Source organism: Crocodylus porosus, unplaced genomic scaffold (assembly GCF_001723895.1).
Source record: "Crocodylus porosus isolate Cpor-Errol unplaced genomic scaffold, CroPor_comp1, whole genome shotgun sequence".
Lineage (NCBI taxonomy): Eukaryota > Metazoa > Chordata > Crocodylia > Crocodylidae > Crocodylus > Crocodylus porosus.
Genome location: NW_017728928.1, coordinates 11,282,774 through 11,295,264, shown reverse-complemented (window position 1 = coordinate 11,295,264; position 12,491 = coordinate 11,282,774). Strand labels below are relative to the sequence as shown.

Genomic DNA, 12,491 nt, shown 5'->3' with positions numbered 1-12,491 from the left:
GCTACAGAGTTATAGTTCATTCAATATTTTGAGGGAGCTGGATGGCCAAGCCATCAAACAGATACTCCAGCACATACAATTCCTATGAGAAGAGCTGGCTTGAAAACAAATGTTTCCATTCCACAAAGTCTTATGCAACTTAAAAAACCTTCCTGTTCATGTAAGAACAAGGAGAGATGCCTATTCCAGGATAGCAGGGCCCCTGATGGGTAGAGCTCTTGTCCTTGAGGTGGCAAACCCATGTTCCAAACCCAGTTCTGCCATCTCCTGCAACTCAGAGGACTGCCCTAACCACCATACTTGGGGCTGTCCTGGGGTTTCGCTCTCTCTCTTCTCTATTCCCTTTCCCTCAGGGTTGCCCAGCGATCCTACCTTGGAGCTGAAAACCCTTTCCTGATCAATGTTTCATCAATACTTGCTCATGCCCACAAAAGTTTTGCTTTCAGCAAAGAGCCCTTTCCTGGCAAACTATGCCAGAAAATTTCCAAGAGGCTCCAGTTGTGATTCAGTGTCCAACACGAAAGGGGTAAGGGCTTGTTAAGACACCTGAACCTCACAGGACTCACCTATCCACCTCATCAAGGACGTCATGATTTGAAGATACTTGGTCTTCTGCACATTAAAGAAGGTGAAAGGACCCAGCAGGAGAGTAAATGCTGCCTGCAAGACAGAAGGTAAAAAACTATTATAATTAGACTAAAAATAAGAATTCTGCTAGTAAAACCAGAACCCAGTCAAGTAGCGTTCCCCTTGAGAGCTCAGCTCAGGCATATCTGTTTGTCACTGAGCTTTCTTCATTATTTAGTCTTACAGTAGGGCTGGCTGAGACGTAAGGGGGTCAAGGAACTTGCCTGGGTGTCAGACTTCATGCCTCAGGCAGAAGATCTCTGAGGTCCTAGATGTTTGCTATCACTATACCCTGCTGTAACCTACACATTTCACTTCCAAGCTCTGGGTATAACATTGTGGACCATCAAATATTAAACCGTGGTCTTTTTGTTCAGGTACAGGCTCAATTTAGATTTGGACAGCTGTTGCAGAAACCAGTCTGGTTGCATTAAGGGTGATGGACTTGGCTCAAAGGGTTCCAGGCCAGACAGCCACAGGACCTACAGACCAATTTACCAGCTCCACGTACATCGGTGCCTGACGGTTTCATTTTTACATATTTGTAGCACAGAGTTACAGCACAAACCCCCCCCCCAACTGCTCCACTGAGCTGAAAACCCTTTCAAAAAAACAAGGATTTGCCTCACCTAGAGTTTGCTATCAGAGGAAAGCTCTATGCTATACCGAGATCCAAGTTCCCGTCAACAACGGATCTACTTTCAATTTACCCTTATTTGGCACAAGTCTTAATGACAGCTAGATAAAGATCAGATGGGGCTCTAAAGATTAAGCTCGGGAATGGTGCATTCTCAGAATCTGCTGAATCTTAGAGCTGCCCATCACATGGCATAGGAGAAATTAAGAAAAACAGTTTCTTAGGCATAAAAGACTTCCTCTTACCACTCCTTCCCTGCACAAGACACTATCAACAGGGACATGGCACATGAAGGAGCTGTGCCCTCTTATCCCACTTCAATGCCACAGAGCTCGTAATCAAGCTGTGTGAGACCAGAGAGTGGAATACATGATGCTAACGGGGGTGGGGGGGCAGTCTTTTGGAAAGTGGGGAGAGAAAAGGGACCAATAGTGAAGGGGACCTCTGGAAGTAGCTCTTGCAGGGACTGACTGTCAATTGCCATAATTAAGGACTGACTCATTAACAGGTGCAAATAGTAGGATCTAGGAAAACACTCAGAAGGCAACAGCATGCACTTGACCTATTGGCATAGCAACCTGGCACGATTACTAATGACAAATTTCGGTTTGAACTTGTATTGCTCCACATCTCAAAGCCTTTTTCAAGTGGAAGGCAGTGTCCCCATTTTATGGCTAGGGAAACAGAGTCACAAAGATGCTTCATGACTTCAGGGCCCCCTGATAAGGCAGTAGTGGAGCTTAAAGAACCCCAGCTACTAGAGACAAACGTAACCTAAGAAAATTGTTTGGCTTTTCAAAATGCTTCTCAAGAGAGACAGGCAGTGATCAAAACCATTTCCCAGTGCAAATCTTCTCAGATGAGCAGAGTAAGTGCAGGAACAGGGCAAGAAGTCTGGAATCATGGGTTCTGTGCCAAGCTCCGTCAAATTTCCCATGTGCCCCACTGCAATCGCCCTCAGTGCTGTAGCTTCCCATTTTGCAAAACAAGACCAGAACAGAAGTGTGATGCACACTCTGATCTGTAAAAGGCTCTGAGATCCTTTGGTTGAGATGCATTCAAGTAGTACAAAGGATATTAAATATAATTGACAAGTTTTAGACAAAAAGAAAAAAGAGAGAGGAGCCTTCAGTTCCAGCACAACAGAATAAAAACATTGTTACAATGAACCTTTATTCCACTTTTCCCCTGAGCTTGGATTATAAAAACTTTTTTCCTCCCACAACCTTCTTTCCACAGGCTGCCATTCAGCCCCAAAGCAGAAAGCGACCCTTTAGGGTTAGACAGGTGAGAATAATCACCAGAGAGATGCAATGGACACATATAGGAAAGCAGGTGAGAGACCTCTGGTATACCTACTAAGCAGAAGCCAAATCTCCTGCAACTGGAAATTACAGCTCCATCCTCTGCTAGCCTCTCCTTAAAACACAGGCTGCTAAACAACCTCCCTTCAAGAGAGGTTATTAGCTCATGCATCAGAACGCGCTGAAACAAAGAGACAGGCGAGGGATGGTGCTAATTAAGGAACAGGTGTCCTGTGCAAATTAGAACACACCAGAACCAAATGGCAAAACAGATCTTTAAACCAGCGGAAGGATGGACACGGCATCCCCAGGCACAAGGGTAGCACTGCAGAAGTCTGGGTTTCTCTTACACACCAAAGCTTCACCTGCACAGTGTCAGAAGACTGTAGGGGCCTGGCTGGTTTGCCAGCTCCAGACACGCTTGTCGGCAGAGAAAGCAGGGACCTGGATCTACGGTAGGTGTTTGGGCAATATCACCATGTTCTTTCTGGATCTTCCACAGTAACACCTGCATGATTATACATTCTCCTGCTCCCAAGCCACCTTGGGCTATCAAGTCCATTGATCATCCTCACAGTACATCTTCAAACACTCCCTCTCCTTCACAGCCTCCACTACTCAACTCATTAGGATGGAGATGGATACAAATCATCATGCCTGAACATATGGATTTTTTCTTCTTCTTTATAACAAGCAATATCTTTTGTTCATAATAAGATCCTGGAACTGGTCTGAAGGAACAAAGTGTGAGATGAATTCAAGTGCAATATAAATACATGTTACCTTCCCCACCCGAATCCCATCAATGAACGAAGACAAGCAGCCAGGGCTTGGTGAGAATAAATGCATGGCCCTGAATTGAGATGAGCCAGGTTGTGCTGTTCTGAAGGGATTTTGTCTGCAGACCCTGTTTAGAGAGGAAAAACGGCGATAAATGCTGAAAGGTCTTTGGATGCAGGAGGCTAAATGCGGTGGACGCATTAAACAAGAAAATTAACTCTGTGAAAAATCTGCTCCAAGCCCATGAAATATTTGATAGGCTAAGAAAAAAGGGGGAAAAAATTCCCCCGGTTAGTAAAGGAGAACCGAGTGGTCGGTACAATCCAGTGACGTGGTCTCTTCTTAATTGCCTCTGAACTGGGGAAACACATGGATGCACACCCACCACTGCTCTTCAGAGCCAGGCATGTCTTTCTAATGAAAAGGGTTTACCAACACCTGGAAAGGGCTCCAATGCGGAAGCCAAGGTACTTAAAACACAGCGGTACTTAATAAAACATTATGCTACATATTTAGGTTCTTACACAGGTAAGCATTAACATCCAACCTCAAGGATGGAAGTTAGTTTTTTTAGCAAGGCACATTTTCATTTCAAGGTCGCTGTGCTTCTTCATAAGCTGTTTTAGAGAAAGATTCACACCCGCAGTTCAAATTCATGTAGGCTTCTTCTACCCAAAAAGTTAATTAGCTTCGTAACTGCTGTCATCTCTTCTTGAGAGGAAGGCTAGTCTTGATCGGCACCCGGGCCACAACAAACATCATCTCCATCTGCTAACAATATTTTCCAGGCTCAGTTCCTCTCCCCGGAGTGAGATGTTTTGCAAACCATTCCAGGCAAGAGTCAAACCTCTCTAAATCTGGATCGGAAAAACTGCACGAGTTCACCCCGTGGCATTTTAAGAGGCTGGGCTGTTACACACCCAAAGAGTGCTCTCGCTATTTCCAGTTCACCTCCTCAGGTCTCCTAGAAACATCCAAGGCATCGATCACCTTGCTACCAAGCCTTAGCAAATTAACCCGAGGCAGAGCAAAAAGGCAAATCTTTAATTGAAGCAGATTATTTTACCTTTGTGGTATACAAGTACAGACAACAAATGGATGATTCCCTTCAAGCTGAACAAGGTAAATAAAAAAGAGACATGAAGCTTTTGGCAAAGAAGTCCTGTATCCAGATAATAGCTACCGTGACGGGAGAGGGAAGCTTTCCTATTTCCTTGTCTGCTGTTGGTTCTGTTACCTAAAAAGAGATATTCCACTGTATTTCATCTCACCCTTTGAATTATGCAAGCACCTCAAAAAAAAAAAAAAAAAAAAAAAAAGTTATCCAGGCTAGTTTCAGTGGACAGCTGGAAACCATGCACAACAAATGGCATCTCTTCTTTTACCCTCCTCTGTTCAAACCGGTGTGATGACCAAGTACATAACTGAATTAGATAGCAATGTTTTTGTGGCTTTTCCTGGAGATTATGTTTCCAGTCACAAAAAATTAGAAGCTTCCCAACATGGAGGAGAAGACAAGAGTTTGTCACTGTGAATTATGCTCTGCCCGGCAGGCTGGTGAGAGCAGTACCCAGAAGTCCAGCTAACCTGACACCTGGGCAGGCCTTAAAGTGCTGGGAGATTTTTCGTTTCGGCAAAAGTTGCACTATTTTTCTGATGCAGTGCCACTGAGGTTGGGAGGGGGGTGAGAGGGAGTTTCCACAAAGGAGGATTTCAGCAATCAGTGGCTGTCTGGCTTTTCCATTTGGCAGCTCTTAATTTATCAAAGTGAACGGCAAGCTGGCCAACAGGGAGACTTCTTACTGCAGGAACCAAGCTGGGATTTGCAATTTTTACTAGAAACAGTGATTTTAAAAAGAAGATCTATTTCTTTTGAGATTTTCACATTAAACAAGAGTTAGATAAGCCACTGAGAAAGTGGGCCACTTAACACATACAAAAGAAGACCGTGAGAAGGTAAGGAAAAATGTGAATTTGACTGTCCGACCTGAATGTGGGCTCAGTTAACACTCACTTGAGTTGATCAATCTCTTGAGACACATCCCAGGAGAATATTTCCAGGAATTAAATGGACACCTGACTGCAGTCTTGGTCAGCCTCTCTCTGGGGCTGTTTGAAAGATGTGTAGGCCAGAAGGAGATGTTATCATCACCAAAGCCCTTTATTGTACTTGGAGAGTAGGTCTATCATTCCCCAAATCCCTGGTATGACAAATAAACAGACTATATCTTAGAGCACGTGTTTTACCTCTTCCCTTACATCTTTTTATAAAGCCACAGGAGCCATGACTAGCAGGCTTGGCTACTTCATATAATTATAATGCAATAAATGAAGTGTATTTCCTACCTATGGGGACTTTTTACGATCTTTAATTTTCCCAGAGCCTTATGAGCCCAAAAGCTTGCAGAAAAAGATTTTTTTTTGCGATTTCCTAGTTGGTCTAATAAAAGGTATCATTTCTGAACCAAGAGTTCTAGACTTTTGCATTTCATATAATTAGATACATTTACTATAATGTTGAATACCTGGTCTGTGTGCTGGCACACGGGCACAAGATGACTGATAAAAAGCAGGTGTCTTTCAACAACTGTTACTGCAATGTGTTTACCTCCAAGATCTGTGCATCAACCTCCAGGAAAAGCATCAATACTTGGCTCTGGCAGAGAGGTGAATTAGCGTAACTAGTCTAGCTTGTTTTTTCACAGCCCGGAGAAACACTCAGTTATGTGGAAAGGGACTCTGTGCAAGTGTACTGAGGGGGAATGGTGAGATAACCACAAGAACTCACTCCACATGCCAGCCTTCAATCAAAGGCCCAAACTCACCCCGAGTCCAATCTTCCTTCCGAGGCTTCAGAGCAGAAGCGCTGACATCTCACATGCTAGCTAGACACTGGTACCTGGCAATGTCACAAGTGCCGAGGAACATTTAGCTTCACGCTGGAGAGGAAGCATACAAATAACCTTGCTCTAATGGGGAGAAATCTGAAGTTAAATCTGCAGTTTTTTGGTTTTAAATGAAATGGAGCACTCTCTCTGGTAAAGCAGCATCTCAGTGGAAGGCTGAGGGCCGGATGCTTTATAGCAAGTACAAGGCTACGGGTACGTAGCATTCCCATGGCGTAGCAGAGGCTGACAGAAAGACACAAGGCCAACCAAGCTAACGCCTCCCAGAGGAAACTTTGCTCAACCCATTGTTTAGAAGCAGAAGTGAAGACAGTCTCCTTGAACAGAGCAGAAAAAGCAGACACGGGAGCTGCTGTCAGACAAGTGGCAACTCTGACACCGGCTGCCTGGGCAAGATGTCCCTAAGCACAAAGCTCCTCTTGCAGCTTCGATGACTGCTGGGAGCCTTGGGGACAAATGGAGTTGTGAAAAGCCTGCAGTCGCCCGCTGCCCCAGAAAAAAAACCCACCTGATGAGCTCTGATATCTGGCCTTCTTTTGAGACACTGACCCTTCAACAAGGTCAGACAGGATCCCATGCTCCAACGGGTCAGGGCTGTGCAATAAAGACCCCTGGCTGCACCAGGTGCCTCAAGGAGATGATGTGCAGAGAACAGCAAAGGAAAGTGAACTTGAGATTCATTATTACTGGCAAGCATCAGAAATGCAGGATTTCTGTCTTGGGTCCTCATCCAAAGCTTATTGGAGATACTGGAAGCTCTGGATTAGGATCTAGGGGGAGTACAGGAAGAAAGGACCTGCCAGTATGGTTTAAATGAGGGTTGCCCAAATTGCGGTCCACATGGGGCTCCTAGGCTCCTGGGAGGTCACTGCTCCCTCCACTGCTCCAGGTGCAACAGCAGTTAGTCTCTGAGCTCCCTCCACACCCAGCTGTCACTGCTTGTCCCCACCTCTGGTGCCAGGGCATAGTGTGGCATAGCTGAGGGTGAGCCTGGGGCTGCATGGTACAGCAGGAAGGGGGACCAGGGGTCATCCACACTGCGTGTAGCTTGGGGGCGGTCCATGGTTCACCCCTGTATGGCCCACTGGCATGTGGCCCCTGGTCACTTATACGTTGAACAGCTCTGGTTTAAACCATACATGCAAGTACTGTCAATGCCTTCAAGAATTTAATTACATTTGAGGCCCTCCCCCAACCACATGGCATTTCTGCTCCCTATTATCGAGGCTAAGCAGAAGTTTTTAAACAACCTAAAATGTCACCACCAGCAACATAAGCACACCCAGGCAGCTACACAACCTCTGTAACCATCATGTTGCCATCCAAACTGTGGCATCCACCACTGATGACCACAAAATAGTAACCCGAGGTACTCGCACCACAGGCTTCACAGCTAAAGGACCCATCTGTTAAGCAGGTCAAGGAAAAGGTTGTGCCCACTTGCGGCACAGTGCCCACTCTACAGCCCTTCTCTGGACCCCCTCTGCCATCTCTCCTCGACCACCCCCCACTATGTGACAGAGGACACTCCTCCCTCCTGCATGAGCTCATCTCTCAAGCTAAAGTGCCAGATGGCGTTTCGCTGAGGGCAGCGTTCCAAGCTTTCATCGGCAAAGCTTCATCCTTCACAGTTTACAGTAAAACAGAAGTATATGAAAAAGGAGACTGATTGTTCATATAGGGTTCTCTCCAGAACCTTTTTACAAAAGCTTAAAACAATGAAAAGCTGAAGATATACAGCCTCCATCGGCTGGAGCGCGGACTATGGCAGCACTGATATGCAGTAAGTTATCAGCAGACAAGTAATTATTGAATTTCTTATTTAAGTTGGTTGTAAAGATAACCCAGCAACAGAAATGAGACTGCTGAAAGAAGCTGAGAGACGAGAGGGATTTTAACCTCTGCTTTCCCCTGTGGAGTAATGAAGTTGCCATGGGACAAGTCTGCCACCATTAGACACTGCATGAATAATATTTATGGATAATGTACAACTGGCCTTGTTTCTCCCTCCAGAGTAAGACAGACATCTGCTGCCAAAGCAGCGCTGGTAATTGCCGTGCAGCTCTCAACATACACCACGGGGCTTTTTCTACACTCGTAACTCACAGGGAACATATTGCCTGTACAAAAAAACCCTCCTCATCCCTGCCATTCTCCTCAGATGTACTGGATCTGAAATCGGATGCTCTTCTACATCCAGGACATCAGCTGGGGAAAGACCGCATAGCTGGAAATGGAGTTAGATGGTTGCACACCAACTTAGGAAACAGCCCCCTGTTTTTGATAGGTAAAGCAGAGGCCAAGAGAACACTCTCCTGCTAACCAAGACTCGGTCTGATCCATCTGCTCCAGAAACATAGCTGCAGCCCATTTTGTGACAGCCAAGGGACCTCTTTGCTTAATTCTAGGAAGCCAGAGAGTAAAGTGATGAAGATATCTGACTCTGAGACAGGTGCTACCAGCTTTGGTCTCCCTGGTTCAAGAAGCCAGCTAAAGCAAGATTAAGCCTGGATGAAAGCTAGAGCTTCCCTTAGAAAGTTTACAGCAGTATCACAGCAATTCTCTTGAAGTCAGACCCTCTGTAATTCTCTCAAATAACTTAGTTCAGCAGGCCAGCGATGGGATCCAGAGCCTTGGACCAGCGTCAGAGGTTCATGCCCCGTCCCAGTCAACAGTGGTATTCGGTTTAATGACCGAAAGTGAAATAAATGTGCAGTTCTGTTTCCAAGTGGGAAAGGGGCCACTTCACAAAAGCCACCAAATCACATATGTTGACCATCGTGAGGGCCTGAGCACTGAAAGGCAACTGAAGTGCTCCAGATGGAGCTCTCAAAGGGGGAGGACTGAAGTCTGCCGACACCGTGATGGAGCTTCTCTGGTTCTGCCTGGGTTGGATCTTTGCCGGGGATGAGGAAAGGGCTGGCAGTTTCCAGGGCTGGCAGATTCCAATAAGTACAAGATCCAGTTACAATCCTGACGATTTGGGTCCCTGTCCTCCCAAACCGAGTAATCCAAACATGTCAAAATGTTTTCAAAAAGCCATTCTAGGCAATCACGGCTGCCTCTGGCACTCCGGGCCCCCGGATCGCAGCCAACAGCAAGCCTGCAATCTCAGGTGTAAATATGCTTCCACAGTGATTTTTCATGAGCAACAGAAAGATGGAGGCCAGCAAACTCCCGAGGTGACTGTTGTCCCATCCTTCATCGTCAGGGTATTTATGGCACAGTCATTTGCAGTTCCTTGTAATCACTTTAGCGCCTCCTTGACCCCCTCTGACCTTCCCCACTCTGCATCTCATTGTATCCGAATACAGCAGGATAGGAGAAGAAAGGCAGATAGTGGTAGGAAAACGGAGCTGGAAAGTGGAACGTGAGGTCTGTGGTACATGGGAGGCCTGCAGAGCAAACGAGCCAGAGCCAGGCCCAGCCGTACCCGCCAGAGCCCTCTGGCCTCAAAACGGATACCAAGTAGAACAGCAAACTTTCCTGACACCGAGTAACCTTGAGGGGGCTTTGCTACATTAGTTAGCTGTTGTATAAACAGATTAATGAGCTTCATTCAACAACGTGCAAGAGAATATCCATTATTGCACACACTGCCTAATATTTATGCATACTGATATACTCCCATAGCAGCGTATAGCATGATTAAGCTACAGGTATATTTAATGCAGAAGCCCTTCAGGTTAGACAGCAGAGAGGCAGTGTGACAAATACCCACGTAAGCCCTTACAGACAGGCTTCTCCATTAACTATTTGGGGCTAGGAGGTCCTTGGGACACTCGGCCTTTAGGATCTGCTAGGCTTAGGACTCTCCAAGCCTGTTACAGTGCACACCATTTTGCTAACGCTGAAGCGGTAATGTTTTCTCCTGACATGCCTCCTCTTGTTAAATTCTCAGTATGGCCTAACATACACCAGCCCCTGAAATGAAGCCCTCCAGGCAATATTACCGCACTGGATGTTTGGTGTGCCATATAGAGCAGATACCTGGAAGCACACTGAGGGCTCCCTATGCACTAGCTTTGTGTGACAGAGAGGGAAAGCTGCTGTGCTCCGGGCTACTTAGGGAGCTTCCTCTGGGCTTTCCTCTGGCCCTGCCGGGCAGCACACAATTAGCGAACCGGTGCAGTAAATCCGCTGGATTGCTTCAGAGACTGTCTGCTGAGATGCATTACACAGACCACAGTTCCCTACAGGACAAACACAAAACATCTCTGTTTTTTTCAGATTTATGGCAGCATCTACACTTACATGATCCAGCACTGTAGTTCTGGTTTAGCGCAGAGGTCACATAAAGTCGAGGTTTCACCGAAGCCTAATCAACCGACCAGTCGATTACTTAAAAGTCGAGATTGTTCACCTCATCTCTGAACATCATTCCCAGTGGGAGCAAGGCACCCCATCACATTCAATGCCACTTCCCCAGTCTCCTCTCATGGCAACACCCATGCACTAGCACTGCCATGCAACTCTGTACAGAGTCTGCCCTGAGGCCATTCGAGCATCTCCAAAATAAAGTATGTGGGGAATGGAAAGGGGTCACAGTCAATGAATGACCTACTCCATGGCAACACTTGTACACACCCAAGCAAGAAGGTTGCTGCTCCATTCAGCAATCAGATGAGATCTCTATGAGATCTCCATTTTTTTTTTTTTTTTTTTTAAAGTGGACCAAGTGTTAGAAAAATCTGTTGTTCAGGAAAAAAAAGGTCTTGCATTGATTCCCCCAGGGGACCACTTATCTGATCTAATAGGACAGCTCCAGTCTCGATCGTTACAATGTCGTTGTAGCCACAATATCAAACCATATATGCAATACAGCAAGCACACTTATTAACCTATTTCCACAGAGCAATTCACAAAGAGACTGAGGCAAATGAGTCCCTTGAAACAGTCTGGAGGGGGTGTAGGGAAAGAGCCGTAAAGGCCGTTTTTAAACCTTTCCAATTTGTGCAGTAAATGAGTGATCACAAATACATATCAGTTGTGACACCTGCCCAGCTCAGGAGAGACTGGACTCAAACATCAAGAGGAAGTGTCAGGTTTGGCTTCTGACTGCTCAAATGAGCTCTATGCAGCTTTACTTAGAAAGGGATGGCCCCTGCACCTGGCCATAAGGATGGCTCTGCCCTAAACCAGCTTCTTCCTTCAATGCTCAAGTGGGTTTCCATGAATTTTCCATCTGCAAAGTTAAGGGTGGTGGTTAGAGATGAAAATCCTCCAGAACGACCTCCTCCGACCTCTTCTCATGTGGATCAGGTTGTTCACTGCTCCACCTGATGTACGCTTATTGCTCTGCAACCTAGAAGAGGGGTCAATTCTCAAGTTGGAGAAGACAGAAATCATTGCTGCAGGGGTCAGAAGAGTCTCCAGTCTTTCCTCAGCAGAACAACTGGACAGGTTGGGGATCAGCCGTGCTCACTATCAGTCACATCTGATGCGCTCGAAGGACTACACTGGACTTCTGGCTGATCTATCTGGCAAGTCTTAACAACCACCTTAGTGGGAGAATCTGAGGCTTTTGGCAGAAATTACAATTAGGACACAGTTAGTTTATTATTCGCATAGTGACCTAGCTACATGTTCAGGGAATTAATGGTGCCACAGTAAAGGAGCCTAGCCACAAAAATATTATACAAAAAAGTGCAATATTTTGGTGGCTGGTTTCCACTGCACCTTAAATTGAATGTGTGGGAGGAGTAGGACTGCTCTGGGGTCTACAACTAGGCCTGACAAGGTCCTCACCGCCCAACAGTCAGCTGACTATCAGCCAGATATGGAGCTGCATCAGGGCTTGTACTAGTCCCTCTACAGTCCCAATCCAGTTGACCATCAGAAAATTGTTGGCCAGTTCTGGGAACTGCACCAGGACTGGCTCAAATCCCAGAGTGGTCCTGGAGCCAGTCCACAATCAGTTGGTTGTTGGGCATCCGGCTTTCAAATTGATCATGATCCCAGCTGCCCCTGCACTGATAAGTAGAGTGTGATTAGGATCTGACCCCTGATTCCCCCCCAAAAAAAATCACAGGCGGAACAATTTGTAGGTTCAGGGATTAGTTTCCATTATGCCTTTACATAAGCATCTGTCAGTGGCCTGAGTTTCTATAGAAAGCCAGAAACAAAACACAGGCAGTCACACTATGGTTCATGTGCTCCAGCCTGATGGCATGCCCATGTGGATCACCCCAGCCATGCCACTTCCTGCAATGGTTAGGCAGCCTTTGGAAGTATATG

The 12,491-nt window shown here is 46.1% G+C and overlaps 1 protein-coding gene across 1 annotated transcript in view; it reads right to left on the bottom strand.

Annotated features, from left to right (window-relative positions):
- TMEM104 (transmembrane protein 104) overlaps positions 1-12,491 on the bottom strand; it is a 68,740-nt gene that overhangs the window by 25,160 nt on the left and 31,089 nt on the right. Inside the window, exon 9 of the mRNA XM_019542505.1 lies at positions 567-660. Coding sequence (XP_019398050.1) covers positions 567-660 — 94 coding nt within the window. The remainder of the gene's footprint in view (positions 1-566; positions 661-12,491) is intronic.